The 22,597-nt window shown below is 35.3% G+C and overlaps 2 protein-coding genes across 3 annotated transcripts in view; one reads left to right on the top strand and one right to left on the bottom strand.

The window, feature by feature from the left end:
* The window catches only part of iqgap2 (IQ motif containing GTPase activating protein 2), a 115,895-nt gene that overhangs the window by 24,976 nt on the left and 68,322 nt on the right, over nucleotides 1-22,597 (bottom strand). The window contains exons 16-25 of the mRNA XM_088910362.1: nucleotides 9,850-9,940; nucleotides 9,074-9,241; nucleotides 7,689-7,831; nucleotides 7,230-7,400; nucleotides 6,499-6,582; nucleotides 5,420-5,491; nucleotides 4,660-4,729; nucleotides 1,516-1,724; nucleotides 1,099-1,248; nucleotides 260-423 (exon numbers count right to left, since the gene is read on the bottom strand). Of these exons, the coding sequence (XP_088766488.1) occupies nucleotides 260-423; nucleotides 1,099-1,248; nucleotides 1,516-1,724; nucleotides 4,660-4,729; nucleotides 5,420-5,491; nucleotides 6,499-6,582; nucleotides 7,230-7,400; nucleotides 7,689-7,831; nucleotides 9,074-9,241; nucleotides 9,850-9,940 (1,322 nt within the window). The remainder of the gene's footprint in view (nucleotides 1-259; nucleotides 424-1,098; nucleotides 1,249-1,515; nucleotides 1,725-4,659; nucleotides 4,730-5,419; nucleotides 5,492-6,498; nucleotides 6,583-7,229; nucleotides 7,401-7,688; nucleotides 7,832-9,073; nucleotides 9,242-9,849; nucleotides 9,941-22,597) is intronic.
* f2rl2 (coagulation factor II (thrombin) receptor-like 2) lies at nucleotides 13,446-21,389 on the top strand. 2 transcript variants are annotated; one of them, XM_088910363.1, is made up of 5 exons: nucleotides 13,446-13,701; nucleotides 16,801-16,905; nucleotides 18,108-18,218; nucleotides 18,580-18,687; nucleotides 19,794-21,389. In XM_088910363.1, the coding sequence occupies exons 1-5, from the start codon at nucleotides 13,635-13,637 to the stop codon at nucleotides 20,855-20,857; spliced, it is 1,455 nt and encodes a 484-aa protein (XP_088766489.1). In that variant the 5' UTR covers nucleotides 13,446-13,634; the 3' UTR covers nucleotides 20,858-21,389. The 2 variants fall into 2 exon arrangements, with proteins under 2 accessions (XP_088766489.1, XP_088766490.1); XM_088910364.1 differs by lacking the exon at nucleotides 18,108-18,218 and having other exon boundaries at nucleotides 13,591-13,701.

The raw sequence follows: 22,597 nt of genomic DNA, 5'->3' as shown, positions 1-22,597 counted from the left end.
CCTCCAGACATTTAGAATGGGACAACTTTCTGAGAACTAATTAAAAAAATACATATGGATAAGTTTAAAATAAATTCTGTTTATCTTAAATTCTCTACAGCTTAATTCTATAATGTTTAAGTGTTGTTCCGGAAAACCTGGATGGTGGATTGAATTGCACTTATGAATTTTACAGTCTTAAATACGCTTAAGCACACTGGAAGTCTTATGTGTTGAAGATGATTTCTACAATAAACTGATTGTGTTGTTTGATACCTACTTTATCTCCTCCTCCAGGGCAGTTTTGAAGAGCTTCAGCAGCAGATATTCCTCTCGCTGATTAGAGGCATAGTTGTACAGTGTGAAAATTACAGTGTCCATGAATTTAGTGGACTTGTTCTGTGGCATTTGGAAGATCAGCTTGGCTAAATATGTAGGATTCGTCTGTGGAAAAATAATATCGCCAACCATAACATACAACGGTTACTTACAGTAGGTGATGTTTGTAAATTTCTAACCAGCAGTCCATCTTCTGAAACTTACAGAGCTCCTTTCAATGATGTCCCATACAATACACGTTTTAAAGTGAACACTTTTAATTAAAACTTGCATGCTCAAACTGCATACTGTACTTGATATGGGTGAAAGAGGTTAAATACTGTATCTGCCAAAAACTTGCAAAGAAAAACCCCAAACTAATATACACTGAGTGCAAAGGTGTTCACCCGTTTACTATGGCAAATCTAAATTAGTTCAAGTGCACAAAACTAATCTGACAAGTTACACTGTTACTTGAAAGGCCTATTTTACCTTGTTTTGGTCATTTTAAGTGAATTCAGAGAGCAAATACTGAGCATGGGGCATTCTCATACAATCACACGGCTGAGACGCTCTTTTTTAAATATGTATTAGAACAATATTACTCCAATTAACAGATCTCAGCTGCTCACTACATGGAAATCATACAATGTATTCCAATAAGTTATTGATATACTACAAAATGTATACTGTTGAATTTTCACTGTGTATCAATATATTACTCTACAATTCCTGCTCTGTAGAGGTCTTTGACTCTGCAGTAGGACTGATTTAATTCTGGTTAAGGACAACTGGTATTACCTGCAGCAGGTAGAAGAAATGCTGATAGGCCTCCAGCTTCTTTCTCTTCTCCTTGCTCAGTCCTTTGATACCCTGCTTGTCCCCCATGACTATATCCTCCATCTGCCCTTTGCCTTTTTTATTTAGCTTTTTGCTGTGCGACACTACATCCTGATGTGGGAAGCAGAAAGATTTACGGCATTAGTGAGGCGCGTTTTCAAACTAGAGGATTTTAATAACGGCAAAATCTTGTAAATCTAAAGTGTAGCTGATCATGGCAGTTCCCTGCCCTTTACAGTTTCCATTAGCTTGCCTTTCCAATATGAATATTGCTACAACAAACTAACGCATAATGGAGTGGCTGATAACTGAATAGGCAATCCTTTCAATACGTTGTCCCGTTGCATATAGAAAAAAAAGTAATTTCAAGACCGTGACCTGCAGAGTAATCCTGTTCTTCACTAGCAGCCCGATCTTAATGTCCATCAGATTGAGGTCCTTCTCCATCTGCTGGTTAGACCTGATCTTGGTGACGACCTCTTCCCGCAGGCGGGTCACCTCCAGCTCTTCCTGGAAGTCGAGGTTGCTCTGGTCCAGCAGGTGAACAAACTTTCGCACCACGTTCAGGGGAGGGTTCTCCGAGCCCGCTGCAGAACACAGCAGGGTATGTTATTGCAGATGCCCTCTTGGAACAAGTAAAGCACACTCCAGGGGAGGGATATTGTTTCAGCAACGCTATTATCCTTATGTTTAGAACGCAGTGTTCAGAAAGAATGTGATAACAGTTCTCTTTCCTTGAAAGGATAATCAACCTGGCACTGCTTAACTCCTGTGAGTCAGTTTCTTAGGAATGTTGGGGAGACGGGATGCTTATAATTAGGATGGACTGGATCATTAACACAAACCGGGACATCGTAAATTGGACTCATCCTGACACTTGATGGAAGTGTCCACTACCACAATTCTTAATCCACCCCTTATAAAAGGGAGAGACATCTGAACTTGAACCTCAAATGGAGGCCATCTGTCATAAATCCACCATGAGGGCTAAAGTTATCCACCAATGAGAAATATGCCATATGTTGTCTGAACTAAAGCAGGAACTAAATTAGCTCAAAGCATGCACTCGATGAATATCAATGTTGAAGTAATTGTATGAGACTGACTAATATATATGTAATTATTAGAATAAAAGAGTTTTAAATCTGATACTATTATCTTTACAAACTATGAATTACTAATCAGCAATTTGTGTATCACGGCAGACTGCGTAATATGCAGTATGTATTCATTATATTAGTTTATTGTGTATGTTTTATTAATTTATGTAAAATAGCATATTGTATTCTTGAAATCTATACGCATACTGTATATTGCCATTATGTGATTCATTCCTAGCAACCATAACATACTCTCTATGTTTATTGTCATATTGTCTGTTATTGTCTTATTAAATATGTAAATAAATTCAAGCAATCTAAACACTGCTAAATACCGAACCACATTTTAATGAAAGTAATTTTGAGTATTCATTGTCTACTGGGTCACAGTAAACAAAAATCATGACAAGTCATTCCTGCTCTGAAATGTACAGATTGCATGTTCATGTCTTTTGGGAACCAACAGCAACATTAATGGAAGACTAATTTCTATTTAAAAAAACAATAAAAAGAAAAGCTTTAAAATTTTTATCAGAGAATTTAGAAGCTAAAAGCTTTGATCTGAACAAAATCAGGAGACTGTTTTACGAAGCACAAAGTTACACAAATTAACTAATTCTAGATAGACTTAACCCGATAATAGAGTTCAGGTTAACTTCAGGTTTAAGTTATCCTGCTAAATCAGGTTTAAACAAGCTGATGAAACGTGCAGTTACAGTAATTAGACTAGAGAGTCAAGCATTAAATCCTTAATCCACGCCAACAAAACTTTGGTGAAAGAAGCTCTTTATGGCAAAGTATGAGGATAAAATCTGTTGTCGTAACAAAGAGCTACTGTATACTGTAACTGCTGCAAAAGCTACAGAAACAACTGGCAAAGGATTGCAGATAAACTGAAAGTGTAATTATTAATTATGAAATCTGATTAAATATACCAAGTTAAAAGAAAAGATTAATTTGCACAAGAACACATTTGTTAATTTTATGTAATTAACGTTATTATGTCATTGAAGTGGAGCTTCTCTTTAAGCTTTTGTGTTGTTGTACAATATTGTTTTTATGCAGCAGTAATTTATGCATTTCAGTAGCTGGACTACAAAGTAAGGCCCTGGCAGCAGGTCAAGACAAAATACAGGAGTATCTTCCACAGTGGTCATCAACACAATAAATAAATGTATTCCCTGTTGGGAAATCATCTTTTTTTCCAGCATTTTTGTGGTATGAATCAAGTAGTATAGGTGATGCTCACACTGCAGAAAGACTTAAGTACTGTAAAAATTATTAGACAAGGGTTTTGTTATTTCATGAAACCCCTGTTTCATGGTGTCCACTACTGCATGGCTGGGAAAAATTAAACATTATAAGCTGTGATGAGCAGTATTAACAATTCACTGTACGTATGGGTATAAGGTACTGCAAATGTAAATATAAAGTATAAAGTAAGGTGACTGTTTTTTTAAGGGGACTGATTGGTCTGTGAGTCAAGCTTTTAACTTCAAAGTCAGGAGTGGATTAATAATAGAGGCTACATTGCTATTTCTACTTAATCAGAAACAATTCAACCCTGTTTTGTGAAACCGAAAATCCTGTATTTTGTCAACATGTTTACAAAAGCTATCCGGTTAACTGAGTAACCTAACTTGATGAAACAGCAAAAGCAATAATATCAACAACATTGGCTAAGGAATAGCTGCATACATCATATGCAGGATATTACCAATGGCCAGAAATGACTGTTACACACACAGATTCACCAAGTTTGTGCAAGACACATCAGAAAAACACATCATGGTGCTTCAGAACAATATCAATGAACCCACATAACCTATAAAAAAAGACTTCACATTTCACAATGAGATTTACTTTAGTAAGCAAGGATACAAGCACTATCATGTTTTGTACTGATGATGGTGATGCTATGTGTGTTCCACTGCCAAAAGCACTGAACATTTCAGTAAAGTGAGGTAACAGAATTTATTCTTGATAAAACTTTGAAAAACTCAAGACAGGACAGTTATGTACTGTAGGTCATTGTGGCCTTCAAGATCGTGTTTGTGAACACAAATTAAAAATGTAAGAGTTCAAATGATAGTATTTCTTGAAAGGCCTGATAAAATGAAATTAAGGTGTAACACAGTTTAACAGTCCTGGAATATTACTTAAATTCTAAAACCATAAGTAGTTAGCTGTTTTGCATTTGAAAAATGCTGTGAGAAAGGTTCTGAAAAAGGGTTAAAGGTCTATGAAATTAGTCATGAACATTATTATTCCTTTTCTAGTGCTTGTAGAAGGCAGACAAGTCTGCTAACAGTGGCAACTATCAAAAGGTGTAAGATACCATTAACATACAGTATATCCTCCAGGATATAATCAAGCTTGAACTGGATTCCCTGAACAAGAAAGAGGTTTTAAAATCACTTACTCAGTGTTCTATAATCATCTCTTGCTTTATTTGCCCTCAGGAAGGCCTGGATTTTAACAATCTCCTTTTCCTGTAAATAAAAGCAACAAATTACAAAATAATAATAAATAACATCACTTTATTAACCCTTTACAATTTCTTGCATTAGGAATGATCTTTTCGCATACCCCAGCTTGCTCTCCATGAGACACACAGACACACAGATAGGGAGAGAGCCTGGGGTCAGAGCACAGGGTCTGCCATTGTACGGCGCCCCTGGAGCAGTTGGGGTTAAGGGCCTTGCTCAGGGGCCCAACGGAGTAGGATTCCTCTGTCGGTTGCGGGATTTGAACCGACAACCTTCTAGCCACAGGCGCAGATCCTTATCCACAGAGCCACTGCTCCGCCCTATTTGACAACTATTTGTCAAAAGCAAATAGTTGCTTTTGACAACATTCCCACTCACTCTTGATGTTCTAATGTTCTAATCCATTACCTTGACTGATCAGTTAATATGCTTAAAAAGAAAGTTTTAATTCTTCACAGAAAAACATTAAAAGCAATGTGATGAACAAAAATGCTTCATGCTTAGAAAAAGATGGTTACGATTGTGAAATGGTTAAATAATGAGTTGGACTGTACTAAAGAGAGGGCACAATATTTTAAAATAAATGCTTTTGTTTTTGGCTCTATTGTCCCATTACCAAATTAACGCATGTACCTTGATCTCTTTTTTGTCACTGAATATCCTGGTATATTTTGAAGTGATACTTTAACTTACATGTTCTTTAAAATACTGTAACCTTTGAGAATATCTGTGTCTTGCTCTCCACATTTTCACCCAGGACTGAATCTGAAACAGAAAAATGTATATTTACCTCAACCTCAAAGGTGGTCATTATCATATTTCATTCAGGACATTAATGGAACAAATGCCAATTTGCTGCGTAGTATTTGGTTATCAAATATTGCAGTGTTAACGTAGTTTAATGTGAATCCAGACAGAAGCTTTTTTGCAGTTTTACTGTAAATAGGGACCAAGACGAACAGACAAACAACTACATGAGTACTTTGAAACATTAGAACTTGGCCCCAATTCATTACAATTCCATCAAAGACTTCATTTTTCATTCCAAGGTAGTTGCCTTATTGAAATGCTGTATTGTGGAAACTGAACTCTGAAGCAATGATGTTCAGTACACATACAAGTGAGATTATGACATTAATGTTCTCGTAGATCAAGAAAAAAAAATCAAAGAAGCATAAAACTAACAGGTAGGCTGGTGGTTTTAGAATCTAGACATGCGCAGTGCACATTCAAGTGGACAGACATTATATCAGTGCTCTTTTGACCAAGTTCTTAAGAGAATGCGTTTCTTAAGATCAAGCAGGATCGTAGGCCATAGTCTACGTGTCCAAACCGTACTGCTCAGCCTTGTTTAGCTTTACAACAATTGGTTAAATATACCAATTCATTTCGGAACACCCTTGTGAACAATCACCCATTCCTCCAACATGAACGTACATTAAATAACACCTTAGGAAAAATAGTCTAGCACCACGTTACCATGTCAATAACAGTTATGCCAAGAAGGCTATAGTGCGCAGTGATGGAATTGCATTGATGTCTGGAATGAGAGGAATCATTTGAAATCTTTTTGAGTAAAGGAAATAAACATGAAGGTAGTTTTTGGAGACCATTTGAATGCAACGTAAAAAAAAATCTGAACTTTGTTTTTCCTTGGGAAAGGAAATTTGGGAATTTTTAAAATTACTTCAATTATATTTTTTTATCATGCACTGTTCAAAAAGCTATTTTCACATTTGGATATGCATTTGGTTCAAAATCAAAGTAACTACCTTGATGATGGCAACTATGTTATCTTGCAGCACTTTCAGCCTGTCCTTGTAGATCTTCCTTTGTTTATAACCTTTCCAGGAAGCCTACCAAAACAAGAGGCAAACTGTTAACAGTTACAGTAAACCCATCTACTTTGACCTTAGATCTTTTTCCCAACTGGATGTGAATTCTACTGTTTCCCATAGGATTTTCAGTATCATGTAGACTGAACAGACTGGTATGTACTACGTATGTATACTTCCTGAAAATATTTACTCAAAAAACATTCTACTTCCTAATATTTTCCCAGCATATCAGAAAAGGCCCACTAAACAATATGTGGTCAAAACAGATGTGACTGGGTTTATCCTTCTGAACACAAAACTAGTTGTGTTCAGACTTTGCAATGGAAACAGGCAACCCCTTTCTGAAAAACAAGTAACCCCCCCACTGAGAACAGAGTTTCTGAAAACACAACCTCAGCATTATTTTTGTCAACTTGTATAAGCAGGCTGAAAATAGGATTTCACGAGAGAAAACATAAGATGTTTGTGAGTTAAGCTTCCTCATCAATCGGCATAACCTGTTGATGTCATTGAAGACCTGTTTTTGGCCGGCAAAACAAAACAGGAAAAGAAAAGCCACCTTCATGACACACATGGGAAAACTAAAACAAACTGACACCAAATGACAGTGCTGAAGTTCTCAGCGCACAACACCAAACCAAGCTGAAAGTGAAGCAGACAGTCACCTGCAGCCTGATGACCATGGGCACTTGTTTTCTTAAGTACTCCTGTCTTCCCTTATGAGCTTTCCTCACCAGGTACCCCCTGGCCCAGGCCTGCAGCTGAATGACAAGGTGCTCTTGGGCTAGCCACAGCTGCTCGCGGTTGTAATCTGCAGTGATGCCTCCAATAATACTCTGAATTCAGGATAAACAACAACAAAAACAATAACAATAAATGATATTTTAACATGAATTTAGAACTGATCTAATTACTGTTTTAATAGTTGTTTGCTAAGGAAAGAGTTTATTTGCTAAGGTTTGCTAAGAGGGAACACTTCTTTAAATTGGCATAAGACCTGCAACTTTCTGATACTTTAGTATACTGTATATATGGAACATGACTTAAAATAGAAAATAACACTGTTTTTTTAGGCTTCGCATGAATTTGTATCTTTCCACCTTTTGCAAAAATATGCTACACACCTGTATTTCCTCCTTGGAAAGCTGAGTGCTGTTTTGAATGAAGCCTTCTGGTTCAACCCAGGTGCCCTCTCCACTTTGCAAATTGTAGAAGTAATAAAACTTGTCCCTGATGCGGTGTTTCACCCATGCACTGTCATTAGATCCTAAAAGAGCAAAGAAAAAGCAAGTTCTCTGAAGCAATTTATATACAAAAGGGCCAAATTCACTTGATATGAAGGAGTTACGTGGGATAAGAGACTATAAATTGCCTTCAACAACATCACAGCCAATGCTCATGGTTAACAGTAAAATGTGAGAAACACTTGGAAGACATACTGTATACATTAGAGTCTCAACATCAGCAAATGTAACTTTCGTTAAATTTTCTTATTCGTGATTCGGTCTAGCTGAAGGTGTCTTGAATGGGAGAAGAGCAGAGCGGGATGAAACCAATCCAAAGGTTGTTAAGTGTAGCTTTCAAATTAGTGGTGCAACAGACTACAATCATCACATGAATCTAGATAGTGAGTGAGCCTATTCCTGCCCTCTGCCAAAGAACTCGGTAACCAGCATCCAAACATGGCCTTGTTTTTGTAGTGTATCAAACACTTCCAGTTCTGTACTGGCGGCATGGGGAATGACAGGCTGGAGACAACTTCACAGACACTGTAAAAGTGTCTCTGATACTTTTATTGCTTGTTTCATTACAGTGGAGTGTGTTAGTCATGCAGAGAAAAGAAAGTTCAGGCATGCGTTGGATGCTGAGGAGGGATTCATGTTGTTTATTTTAGCTGATTATTATACGTTTGTGATTACTGTTGTTAGTTTTCCTTGATCCTTGTTATTTTAATTAAGGTAAAGCCACCTCATTAATATTTTAATTAATTATCATACAAGGGAGGGTTACTTATATCTTTTAATCATACATATTATAAAGCATAGTGGGTTATGTGACTGTTTAGGAGTGAAATTGCTTATTTGTGAATTTGGCCTTTTGCGACAATTCTCTGCACCAAACCCTTGCAAATGTCGAGACCCTACTGTACTGTATTCAGGAAGGGCATCCAAGGGGTGCGGCTACTGACATATAAATCTCCATGTACACCAGCTTTTCTCATCACACACAGTCCTGACCTTCTCCCAGCATTGCCAAGAAAACCCTTCTTAGTGGGCGAAGTGTGAGCAGGTAGACTCCACTCCCTATTCAATGGGGTAAATGATAGGGAGCACTTTTCTCACGGTCAGCTCCAACTCAAAGCAAAGCTATGCATATTTTTGTGGTGTGTCAACAGGCAGCAGAAGGATAGAGAGGGAAAAATAACAAATACAACAAGCAGAGTAATTCACAGGACTTCAAATCTGCTTCAACATTTTTAGAGGAGGCCACACACTGCTGAGCTCTCTACCTTCTGCAGCCTTGAGAGCCTGTTTTTCTGAGAGGTCTTTGAAGTAGGTCTCCGAGCATTCAAGCAGCACTCCTCTCAGACCAGCACCAGGGGACATCAGTGACGCCAGCGTCTTTTGTACATCTCCTCCCGCTACCTCCCTGTTGATGTCCGCTAGAGCCACAGCCACTAGGAAAAAAAAAACACCCTTCCATAATGTTTTTGTTCTGTATTTGATAATACAATTCACTCCTTTTCTTTCACACACAGCTATTAATGTAAGGTATAAAGGTTAAAATGATACTTTGATTATACACCTTTTCCTTTCCTGGCCCTCAAAATAAGTCTAGGATTTCTTAGAATCTGCCATGAATATACTTGCAGTGAAAGAAAACAATTTGCATTTCTTCTTTTGAATTTTTAATTTATTCATTCATGGCTCTTCACAAAGCAAAAAAAGGGAGAATATTCTTTAAAAAATCATTTCTGTCAATAAATCATATGGAATTGCTTTAAATAAAACCGTAAATGCAAAATGAACCAAAGTAACAGTGGATGTTGTTAAAATAAAACAAATATAGTTATAAAATTTATACTTCCAGTAAATCCATCCTTCCAGTATAAAGTTGTTTTTCATTATTTCATTAAAATTGTTACTTTCAGTTGGGGATATATTCTAAATATAATGATCTGATTCTAGGAAAAAATCTGATTCACACAAAAAAGAAAAATGAAATGTAATTTTGCCATCTTGGAGTGAATAGTTCAAAAGACTCTCTTGAATGCAGCACACATACATCTCAAAGCCTCCTCTTCATTCTTGTTGGCGTTATGTATTCCTTCTTGAATCTGGTCCACCCACAGCACAGCTGAGTCATCTCCAGAGCTCTGAAACACAGAATAACTGGAGGCTCACATTTAGGTTCAGATTTCTGTGTTACCCAAGGGTTCCATTTTATATGAGTCTTTCCCTCTTGAGCTCTACAATTGTACATTCATAAAACTTGTCACGGTATAAAACAAACACATCAACCAACTAGAAAAAAACTGCTCTGTCTAACATGACATAAGGCCCAAGACACCCAACAAAATGTTAATCAAAGTAGTAACAAAAGGTCTGCATTCCAGTCTTTTATTATAATTTCTAAAGCTGGAAACATCCCATCGTGTGAATGACTGAGGCTAAAGAAATTAATTGAACATTGTTTTTTAAACAAATACTTAACAAATACATATTCTAACCTTTTAACTGCAATATATTTCAGAAAACTGAGAATTCCAGAAGATAAGTTTAATATGACCCAGGTACAGCAGAATGTACACAGAAAATAAATATAACAGCTTCTCTAAAAGGTTATTTCAATTTATGTAAACGGCAAAAACTGCAAATACATTTTTTATCTGAAACAGTTACAGAAACTTTTAAGGCATAACCAACACTATTTGTAGGCTATCCTAGAAACAAAACTTTAACTCAAGGGTGTTAAGATAAACATGGTACCATTAAATATCTTGTGCACATCACCTCATATTTTAAAAAGGTCCAACAGGATTTTATACTTTTTAATATGCAAAATCTCAAATGTAAACCACCCCTTAAGATGTAAGACATCAACCTCTCCCTCCTGTCAGATTGGTCTTCCCATTTCTAGACAGTATGACCCTTCCAGGGTTCAATAAATTAACACATACAGTTAACACATTAAGAAAAATACAGTTACTATTTCATTTCAGCTAGATTGGGGTGTTCAAGGATATATTGATAAATTAAAAATGTAGACAAATTCTAAACAGCAACATATACTGATGCACAAATTAAAAGTAACAATGAATGCTAATGGATTAATTTAAACAAAAAAAATATTGTCGTAAATGTGAGAGAAATATGAATTAAATATTATGATATTCACTATAAAAGACTGTTAAAAATGTGAAAATATTTCAATTAGTATTAAATACTACCTCTCTGAGCATTAACAATCCTAGCAGAACTGATTCACAAATCTGATCAGTCTCAGGATGGACCTGCTGTAGATTCTTCTATCATTCTTGCCCTGCATGCTAGTCAAGAGGAAAATCAGCTTTATGCTACAGTCTGGCCATCTTGAATCATGCCAGCAGCAACCAGACAACTTTCATTACTCAAGAGAAGTGTAGAGTTATCTTTCACTTGCTTCGATTAAAATCACTTTTTTAATCGCTATTTAAACATTCTCTTAAATTTTGTTAATGTTAACTCAGGTCAAATACTAAACACAGAACAACTGATGTTTTTATGAAACATGCTCAATAATTATACCAAGTACTTCATGTATACTACACATTATTAATTATAATTATAATATTATTAATTATACTACAGTACTATGCGTATATCCAATGAGCTACTGAGGTCAAAATTTCATCTGAGTTTCATTGCTGCACTTTCATTTGAAATAGAATCCATCTGTGTCTGTTAGCAGAGCTGTTTTTAAGAACATAAGAATAGTTACAAACGAGAGGAGGCCATTCAACCCAGCTAGTTCATGTGGTTTTGTCTATTTAACATTTAGAACTTCATACATCAGACAAAATTTAGACAGATGCTTATTTTACTTAATGTCTCAAACCAGGAAACAATGATCCCCCAGGAAACAATGATCAAAGTGTTCCTTAGAAATTAACTTCTAACTTGTGTGTCCTGTTGTAGTTTAACTTTTTTACGTTGCGACACTCACATTTCTGATTGAGTAAACATTTACAGCGGACCCAAAGGAAGAAGCGTATAATGACACATTCTCTTTGCTACGAGACGGCTTCAAGTGATACTTAAAACATGTCAGGGCGAGTGTGTGACGCCAAATAACTTTTAATACCATCTTCGCGGTTGCTGACAGCTGAGAAGGAAATTCACGGAAAACAGCAAAGAGGATTTAACCAGGTGGCAATCCATTTCAGTCATTTTCCTGTATCCTGAGAGACTGCTCTCCTCACATCTTCACATGGTTCGGTATCTTATCAATACACATAATGCAAAACAACTTACAAGTAAATAAAAATCTATTAATTAAGAGTTAATAACAGGTAACAGAGATCATGGCAGTCTTGCTAGATAAAGTTACGAAAATACTTTAGGAAATGCTGTAATGATTGAGTAACAAAGTTACTCAAAAGTCAAGACAACTTTTCCATCACTTCATCAAGACAGAGATAGAATCCATGGACTGGAGGACTGCTGTTGCACCCATATAAAGAGACGACCTTAATGTACTATACATAGAGTATCACATGCAGCTATCAAAACAAATTACAAATACAAATAGGAAACACAGAGCGTGAAGAGGACACACATGAAAAAGACTTTGGTCTTTACGTTGACACATAATTCTTACCTGCTTGACAACATGGGGAAGTAATGAAAAATCAAACAATGTTAAATGTAGAAAAAGTGTAGAGTTTAAATCCTGATTTAAATTGCACAATGTGCCTTTGTGAAGCACAATACCACACACTGTGTAGTCACCATGATACAAAAAAAAATATTGCTGCTCTGAAACCACTCCAGAGAAAAGCAATCAGATGCAATCCCAAGTCTGAAGGAATATCATAAACAGAAAGGCTAAATGAATTGAACGTCTTAAACTGAGAAGATTACAGATTGCCTGAATCAAGTATTCAGAACTGTCAAAGGCATTTACTGTACAAACTCAAAACTATGGACTCCTTCCGAAGAAACAGTCAAAAAAGAAGACAACTACGTGGAAAGTGCATAGGAGAGACATTCATAAAGGAATATAGAACAAGAATGTTGTCAAGGCTGATACCCTGGCTTCTTTTAGGAAACGACTGAACAAGATCCTTGGATCAATTTGCTACTAACCACCAAACGGGCTTGATAAGTGAAATGGCCTCCTCTCATTTGCAGGTTTGTAATGACTTTACAAACGAAAGTAATGACTTTCGAAACAAAACTCATTTAAGTTGTATTATCATAACATTCAGTTGGATCTGGGTGAGGTATAACAAAAGAGATTAAACAGAGAACTATTATTAAAATTGTCTTTATTATTTGACTTACAATTAGAATTCATCTTATTTATTTTTGACAGATTCATGTTTGACACTTTTACCCTCAGCCTCCTAAGGCTGAATAGTTCAATCCATCCTCATAGTAATCAAATGATTGCACTTCACCAATCCTTTACAGAAGTGCACTCAAATATCATTCTTTTCAAATAAATACAGATAGCCTAAGTAAGCCTTTTCCCAATAATGAAATACATTACAATTAGCTGTAAAATTTACTGTAATACAAGGAAAAAAACAAGAATTCTGAAAACTCCACTCCCCCTAAAATGACTAATGATTAATTTCAAGTAATGTGATCAAGCTCCATGCAGTGACTAACCCTGATCATTTTGAACACCCCAGTGAAACAGGATACAGCTTTGTCTTTGAGCCAAGCTCACACCTACTTGAAATCGACTGCTGAGAAGATGAAGGAGCTACACAGTGTTTGGATTACTTCGGCATTTGAAAGATTCTAACAGGGTAAAGAAATAAACAAACTTTGTATCAACCTGCAAAAGACTTCAAAACAACGATGACAAAACTGTTGATTTTAACAGTGATGTTTTTAATATTCAAGGTCTCTGATCAACAGAAAAACGGTAAGTAACTAATACCTATAATAATCTGCAAAGTAGACCTCACAGTATTTTATTTAGTGGTTTAAATGATCAAAATTCTTTATGAGGATTTGATTTGAGGATTCAAGGATGTTTTAAGCTCTAGGTTTTTTTAGTCTAATAAAATACTGTTTAGCTGTCATACAGAAACAAAAATAAACTTGTACACCTAGCAAATTCACAAGCAGGAGGAGAAAAGGAAACTTCTGTTACAGTTGGTTAGGTTTTCAGTAATGGCAATACATTTAGATTTGACTTAATTCAAGTTAAATGTTCAATCTCAGGAGGCTCATTAAATTTATCTACTGGACATAGAAGTCTAGGTAAAAAAAAAATAAAAAGACAGTCCCATTCTTGTTAGCTTTTTTATGTAAATGAAAATACAGAGAATAAAGAAAACGAACAAAAGAGTAGATAGCTGATTTAAAGAGCTCATCCAAACCTTTCTTGAAAGAATCCAGGGTAATCTCTTCAACAACATGGTTGAGTAGTTTGTTCCAAACTTTCACAATTTTTTTGTATAAAATCTTTTGTTTTGTCAAAGTTTCCCTTGTAATATGAGTCTATCAAAGGATGCAACTCCATCATTAAGTCCAACCAGCGGGTAAAGAAATTACTGACTGATCCAGGTGTGCAAAATCTGCTTGCAAAAAGAGATCTATATGTTGTGCATGATTAAAGTACTAACGTATAGATGAATGATTACTTATTAAACACTTTCTTGAGACAGTGTCTGTCAATCAGTGTGGGCTTCAGTAGCTTAAAATTAAGACAGTTAACCAGTTAAGATATTTGTCTCAATTAACTGATTAACTGATGGGAAAGACATTAATATTGTCAGAACAATGTTCGCACACTATGCATTTCTGACAGACCAACAAAAAAAGTTACATTCTTTGAAAGACTAATTATAACGTTAGTCAAAGACTAATTATATTACATTTTAGTAATGTATTGAAAGAGAAAGAAAATGTTCAGAGAAGACAAATTTCCAAAAAGAAATAATGCTAACAATACTTTCCCATTTGTAGTTTGGAACAGTAATACTCCCACCCTCAGTTGAAGCTACTGAGAACAAGACACTCCCAGTACAGAGTATATCTTCCTCAGTTCCTTAGTCAAAGATAACAGTACAACTGGATACCCCTTCTCTGCTTCCTAGAGCTAAATACAAAAGGTTTAACTGGAATTTCTAAGTGTAGGTTATGCCACAGAAAATGAAAACACGGTTGAAGAACTTATGACAGAATTTTGCTTGCTTTCCTCCAAGCTTTTAAGATCTTATTACAGAACTTTTCTTGCTTTCCTGCAAACTTTTAAGGTGATTCAGGGCTTGTTGAATCAGGTTTGCTTCTTGATGTTTTTGTGTCCCAGAAAGTCACATTAACAATTAAAATTGTAAGTGACACTATTTTATATATGAGCAGCAAATTAAAATGTTTAAATGCATAAAAGACAAGCTATCAAGAGTAATTGATCAAGTAAAACATTGACATTTGAAAAACTCAGTTTTGTTTAGAAAAATGTATCGAACAGGGATCCACTAGTTCACAACTTTAATTTATCAATATATGCTAATTTATCAAGATTGCATTAATGGTCTGCTGACCTATTACAGGTTATGATGAATGTATTATGAGGAATTGTCATTTTTATTAAATGGAATTTAATTAAATATCAGTCTTGTAGTAGACTATATAATATATGTTTTATAGTAGAAAGAGCTATGATTTTGACACATTCGTAACCGTAGATGTTCAAAAAATCTCAGGAATATTTTGGAAGGTAAATTTGTAAATAATTTGCATTTCAGATATTTTTAAATCCTAAAGGAAATTATTTCTCAGAATGGCATCTGCTAATGGTTCAATTTGTTCTTTATATTTCTTTCTTGCTTAGAGGGATTACTAATGCAGCATTCTTATGAAGTCAAAGAGCCAATGTAATTGAAATGTAATTGCAATAAAAATTTAAAACCAGCTTATGAAAAGTTTCTATTAACTAGGTGTTACTGAATTAAACTCACTGGCATAGGTAGAGATAAGATTCTTTCCTTGATCAAGCTGTAGTTCTTTCATCAGAGAAAGTTGCACAGCCAAAACAAAAAGTAGGGGACAAAGTCTGCAAACAAATTGTTTAAAGATTGTTTAAAATAAAACATTGTTTAATTAATAACATACAGAGAAAGAAATATGGAAGTGATTCAGTCTGCAAACATTCATTAGCATATACAGAATTCCATTTATTTAAGGTGCAGAGAATTAGGTCAGGGTTCATTTAAGGTTTTGTTCTGCATTTATATATTGAGCATAAAATTAAAATAATCACTTTCTATGCATGTTTTCAGCAATATATGCAGACTTTAAATGTTCTTGGCATTATTTTGACTGGTTGATCATTCATGATTGATCTTGATACGCTCAAGATAATCTTGATAAGCGCTTTGAGAAGCCACCTGTAAAGGCGCTATATAAAATAAAGTTTATTATTATTATTATTATTATATTGATACGCTCAAGTTACTTTATTATATAAGCACTCATTACTGACTGAGTCTTGATGACTCTTCAGGACAACGTGAAGCAGCCATCTGATTTTTTGGATGATGGATCAATTATCAAGTTATACTGAAGCTAAAAAATCCTTATAGAACAGGTCACAGAATTTCAAATAAACTCAATAATTCATTATTAAAAAGTGATTTCACATTTGTTATAGGAACAGGTAGATTGGAATCCTATGGTTTATAGATCTTTTTTTCTTAACATTTAACAGCATTGTTTTCTGAATTTGTGAAACCTTCTAAACAAGAGACTGGTGGTGGTCTGTGCTAAGTTATTTTCTAGTTTTGGCCAGGATTATGTGACACATACAGTAGCATGAAAAACAGCAGCAGACTGTGACAAGCGCTTGTTTCAGAGAAAGACATTCGCAGTTCTTTTACCACCAAGACTGTACAAGCCTCCACTGGTATTTCCATTTCCTGAAATGGGGGGTATGAAAATAAAATAATTGCTCAATCTAAACTTAAAAATCTGTAACTTATTTGTTCAAAAACTAATTTTCTAATTTTATTTTCAGGTAGACGAAATTGTAAACTACAGAACACAGCTGGAAATGACACTGCCAACCTTCAAACAATCAAGAGACACTGCTCCTTTGGCACTTTAACGAATAACTTCTCAGGTGAAAACACTACTGAATATTTTCTTGCTAAATGGGTAGCAGCAATGTCAAAACAAAAAGCCTATTCAAAGTCTGTGAACAAAAAGCTTTTAGATCCTATTTTAAAAATGTTTTGTTTTATTAAATACAAAGAAAGAAATATGGAAGTGTGCCATTCTGCAGACCTTCATCTGCATATAATGAATTCATTATATAGTAAATGCTGAGGATTAGGTTATAGTTTGGTTTATATTGTGTTTTGCATTTATATATTGAGCATCAAATTAAAATAATCACTTTGCATGTTTTTAGTAATGTATGCAGATTCAGACGTTTCAAATGTTTTTGGCATTGTTTTGACTGATTGATCATTCATGACCGATCTTGATATACATAAGTTACTTTATTACAGTACAGTATATAAGCACTCATCACTGACTGAGTCTCGAGGACACTTCAGTTTGGCTTAGTCTTCTGAGCTATTGTATGGGGCATGAATTATCAAATATACCATATATATTCTTAAAATAAATCTTCTGAAACAGGTCATTGAGTTGAGAATTAACTTGATGATCCATTATTAAAGACTGATTTAACACTTGCTATAGCAACAGCTCGATTGGGATCCTGTGGTTTGTACAGTAGATCTTTTAACAGCTGTGTATTTTGAACCTGTTAAACATTATAATATAAGGGTTCTCTCAGGCTGCTCAACCATTAAATGAACTAAAGTGCTTAGTACTGTAGGAACAAGTAATAGGTTTAAATCCATGCTGAAAAGAGAAGAAAGAAAACACGACATTTCGGCTGTGGAACCTTCTTCGGGTGTGAGCCACACCCTATTACTTATTCCTTTGCAGCCTACGCATGCTGACGCAGCTACCCACCTGATCTACTATAGTGCTTAGTGCCAGGTAGATCTTCTAAACAAGAGACTGGTGGTGGTCTGTGCTAAGTAATTTTCTAATTTTGACCAGGATTATGTTAGTCAAAGCTAACTCTCCTGTTGACAATGTGGTACATACTGTATCATGAAAAACAGTCCAAGACAGTGACAAGCGCTTGTTTTAGAGAAGTTCTTTCTCCACCAAGATGGTACAACTGGCAATTCCAATTTCCAAAACTGGAGATATAAAAATAAAATAATTTTACAATCCAAACTTAAGATTTAAAAAAATATATCAGTAAGGCATTTGTTTTAAAACTTATTTCCTAACTTTCAGGAAGACGAAATCGTAAACTACATAACACACCTGGAAATGACACCGCCAATCTTCAGACAATCAAGAGACACGGCTCACATGATCAAACCATTTTAACGAAAAAAGGCTCAGGTGAAAACACTACTGAATATTTTCTTGCTAAATGGGTAGTTTATCAGACAAATCTGCACTGTCAAAACAAAAAGCCTTATCAAAGTCTGTAAACAAAATGTTTTTAGATCCTATTTTAAAAATGGTTTTGTTTTATTAAATACAAAGACAGAAAGACATATGGAAGTGTGCCATTCTGCAGACCTTCATCTGCATATAATAAATTCATTAGAAGGGCTGAGGATTAGGTTATAGTTTGGTTTACATTGTGTTTTGCATTTATATATTGAGCATCAAATTAAAATAATCACTATCTATGCATATTTGTAGCAATGTATGCTTTTCTGTTGTTTCAAAACTAATTTCGGAATTTTATTTTCAGGAAGAAGAAATCGTAAAGTACAGGAAACACCTGCAAGTAAGACTGACAACTTTAAATCATCCAACGGACAGAGGTCTCATCATCAAAGAACTTTAATGAACATCTCAGGTGAAAACACTACTGAACCTTTCCTTGCTGAAGGGGTAGTTTCTATCAGACAAAATTGCAAAGTCAAAACAAAAAGCCTGTTCAAAGTCAAAATGTTTTTTAATTTAAAAAATTAAAAAAATGCCTTAATACTAAATACAAAGACATTATTAAATACGGAAGTGTTTCAGTTTTCAGACCTTGATCAGCATATAATAAATCCATTTAAGGTGCTGAGAACCAGGTTAGGGTTAGATTTAAAATGCTTTGTGTTTATATCTTGAGAATCAAAAAAAGTAGAAGAGTTGGAGAGTTGACTGGGTACAACAAATTTACCAACTTAGCCAGAATCACAAACATGGTGACTGATGGCCACCTGACTGGCTTGTCCAGCAAAACAGTGCATGTACTCACGCTGTCAGATGAGAATGAAAGTTACCTATGTCCTGAATGACCTGCGCTCTACAATTTGAGACTCATATAAAATACGTAGGATGAACTGGGATGATGTGGGGCATCTTGGGCCCAAAGACCAGTGAACAGGCACATCTTACCAATATCAATTCTTCTCCTACGATATGTGGAAAATCCTTGGAAAAAAATGAGCACAGACGTGCTTGACGATGTCTTACAACAGGCAAGCTACGATCTTGAGCTTGCCATACAACTTCTTCACATTTATGAGTCTTAAGCTGTCTATTCATCTCAAGGCACCACAATAATCCTCTGCACACAAAAGTATTTATTTTTTACCTTGAACGATGCCAAAAGGACATTCAGTGGAAATATCCCGACCACACTACTGAAGCAGCACCCACCTGGATGACCTGCAGCAAGAATCTTGAATGCTTCGCCAACGTGTGGGTGTGAAATTGTCATAGACTGAATCACGTGTTACACAGAACCTGCGGGTGACGTATAAATTTCCCAATCTGGTGTAAACCTGGAATAACAGGTGCCTGCTCTTGATATTTTCTCTCAATTCCAATATTGGGAATACAAAGCTTTGAATCCCTAGTGATCTGTAGTATATTCTTGCATTATTAAACATAACATTAACATAATAACACAAAGAATTGTCTTTAGGGTATTTGTTTTACAACAAATGTTCCTTATTTCAATTTCAGGAGGAAAACAAGATGCACAGCAGAACACAAATGGAAATGACACTGCCAACCCTAGAACATTCATGGGACAGCCCTCGCACGATCAAAGAAGCTTAATGGAAAACATCACCGTTGAAAGCATTCCTGAATCTATCCAGACAAAACTGAAGGTTGAGAGGAAAGTAGTTGAATACTTCACTGGTCAGCTAAGTACTCAGATTATCCCAGCCACCTACATCTTTACCATGATAGTAGGAATTCCCACACACCTTGTTACTTTGTGGATACTTGGCAGCAAAATCAGCACTTCCTCTACAGCCATCTTCTACTTCAGCTTGGCCCTATCTGACTTCCTGTTGTTAGTCATGCTGAGTTTTAAAGTACACTACCATCTCAATGGCAACAACTGGATATTTGGTGAAGTCATGTGCAAGGTGGTGACTGCCAGCTTTTACGGAAATATCTATTGCTCCATTCACAATCTCATGTGCATCAGCATAAATCGCTACTTGGCCATAGTTCAACCTTTTACCTACAGAAGCCTATCAAAAAGAGCGTGCACTATTTGGAGCTGCGTGCTGGTGTGGATCGTGGTCTCTTTTGCCACTGTGCCAGAATTGCTTGTCACACAAAGCTACAGTGTATCAGAAGTCAATATTACCACCTGCCATGACGTACATCCTTCTGAGGACAGATCTCAAACCTTCCTGTTTTACTACTACCTGAGCTTGATTTCTTTCGGGTTTTTCATACCCTTTGTAATCACTACATTCTGCTATATTTCAATAATCAACGAGCTTCACAAATCCAATCAAGAGTATTGTTATTACATTAAAACAAGCACTTTGGTTTTTATCATTTTCACAGTTTGTTTCACACCAAGCAATGTCATTTATTTCCTTCACTACATCAAGCTCTACTTTACCAGCCAAGATTATTTTTACATGTATTATAGTATTGCAGCTTGCTTGTGCAGCTTTCATAGCTGTCTGGATCCTTTTCTTTTCTTCTTCATGTCACAATCCAAACACCTGCACCTCACTTCTGTCAGGCAAAAATGGAAAGATTTCAGCAACTCTACTTAAGAACTGTCTCTGAAACGCAGAACCTACAGTATATACAGAGCTGAAAAAAAGGTTCTAAACTCATAGTGAGTTTAATTCAATTTCAGTCTCAATTTACTTCCATTTTAAATTCTTCACAGCAAAATAATGTGAGCATGTTTTGCTTATGTGGACATGGTTTATTCTATGAAGAACGAAGACCCTTGTGTTAAAATCTACCTTGCACTTTATTTTGCAACCAGGAAATGAAAAGAGTTTTAGTATATAAGTATTTTTAATTTAATTTTGTATAATCTTTTATGAAGAATGTGACTGTTGTGAAAAAAATAAAAAACTCATCCAGTATTTGCTTAAATACATCTTTAGGATATTTTTTTCCTGTTGAATTTTTATTTGGGTAGAAGAAGTTATCAAAATATGTTCCTTGTAATTTCCTGTAATTGTGTGTTCTCAAAATATCTGATGCTGAAGTTTGATTGTTTTCACGTTGTGGACCATAACGTTTAATGGTGAGCTACAGCTGTTCCTCTGTAAATATATCTTCTTTGTTTCTGAACATCGTCTTTCTCTGATATCACCCAAACAAAAAAGATCTGGGCTCATGTGACCAAATGACTGTTCATCTTGAGGTGTCTGGTAATAATTTCTTCTTGTTCACCATGATGAAAAGTTTATTGAATATATAGTTAAATCTTTAGAATTTTCTGTTGCCTATATTATTTACATTTAATACATAAGCTTCCAAGAAAATAACCAAAGTATTGCTATCTGAATGTTTACGCATTGAAAATAATGTAAATATGCTTCATGATTCTTTACAAAATATTTTAATTATAAGGTAACTCAAATTTATTTTTCAAAGAATGCCAATGAACTTTGTAGCATTAAGTCAGTAAATACTAGTAATCAACCTAGCCATAACTAAAAAAAACCCATCAGAATTAGACATTGATGGACAGTAAAACAATAAGACCTTATTTAAAATTAAAAAAATAATTTAAAAAAAGTTTTTAATTTAATCTGCTTTATGAAAGGACATATTCCACCACAGATACATGCTATAATCTTAACAAAGGTTGGTCTCAGAAGCTTAGTTTAACAACTGGGAGATGCACTCCAAGTAAGGCTCTATGCACAAGACTATCAAAAATGAGTTTCAACACAAGACAATTCCAAACACCATTTCACTTCTACCCAGTTACAGTACCTACCTAAAGAAAATAAGCCAGTAAAAACCGCTTTGATCAATGCATTGCCCTGAAGCTACAGTGTAGTGCAAACATTGCGTGAATATGTCAGAGGAAAGCTTCAGACGGGCATGCACATATTCATATCTACTAGAATGTGAGTAATCTAGTTGATACAGTGTCTCAGTCTTTACAATTAAACTGAATTCAGAATTAGTTGATTAGAACTCCACTACTATAACTGAAACATTGTTGGATCTTAATAAACACTTTTTGAAACATCAGGAATATACAGTACTGTACTTCAAATACAGGGGTTACAAAATAAAGAATACCAGAAATGACCAAGCAGGTTAGTCAATAAGTAAAATAATCATAACTCCCAAATTGTAAAACTTATGCCAAAAATGTACTCCAGTGGTTGGTATAACTAGAGGCACTTCTTTGTTCTCTGGCACAGCTTTGATAAAAAGAGTAATAAATCGGGCATTCTGGGTTAATTTTTTTTTTATTAATGACAACGCACAACTAAACAACACACAGCGTAAACATAAAATATGCGACATCTACTGTA

This window comes from Atractosteus spatula, chromosome 3 (genome assembly GCF_055471065.1).
Source record: "Atractosteus spatula isolate fAtrSpa1 chromosome 3, fAtrSpa1.hap1, whole genome shotgun sequence".
In the NCBI taxonomy this organism is placed as follows: domain Eukaryota; kingdom Metazoa; phylum Chordata; class Actinopteri; order Semionotiformes; family Lepisosteidae; genus Atractosteus; species Atractosteus spatula.
Note: the sequence above shows the minus strand (reverse complement) of the source record. Positions and strands in the feature narration are given on the sequence as shown.

Excerpts from the sequence above, each read along its gene's own strand:
- f2rl2 (XM_088910363.1), top strand. The coding sequence starts at position 13,635 with ATGACAAAACTGTTGATTTTAACAGTGATGTTTTTAATATTCAAGGTC. Across the intron at positions 13,702-16,800 it reads CTCTGATCAACAGAAAAACG|GTAGACGAAATTGTAAACTA; the intron begins GTAAGTAACTAA and ends TTTTATTTTCAG. Across the intron at positions 16,906-18,107 it reads TTTAACGAATAACTTCTCAG|GAAGACGAAATCGTAAACTA; the intron begins GTGAAAACACTA and ends CCTAACTTTCAG.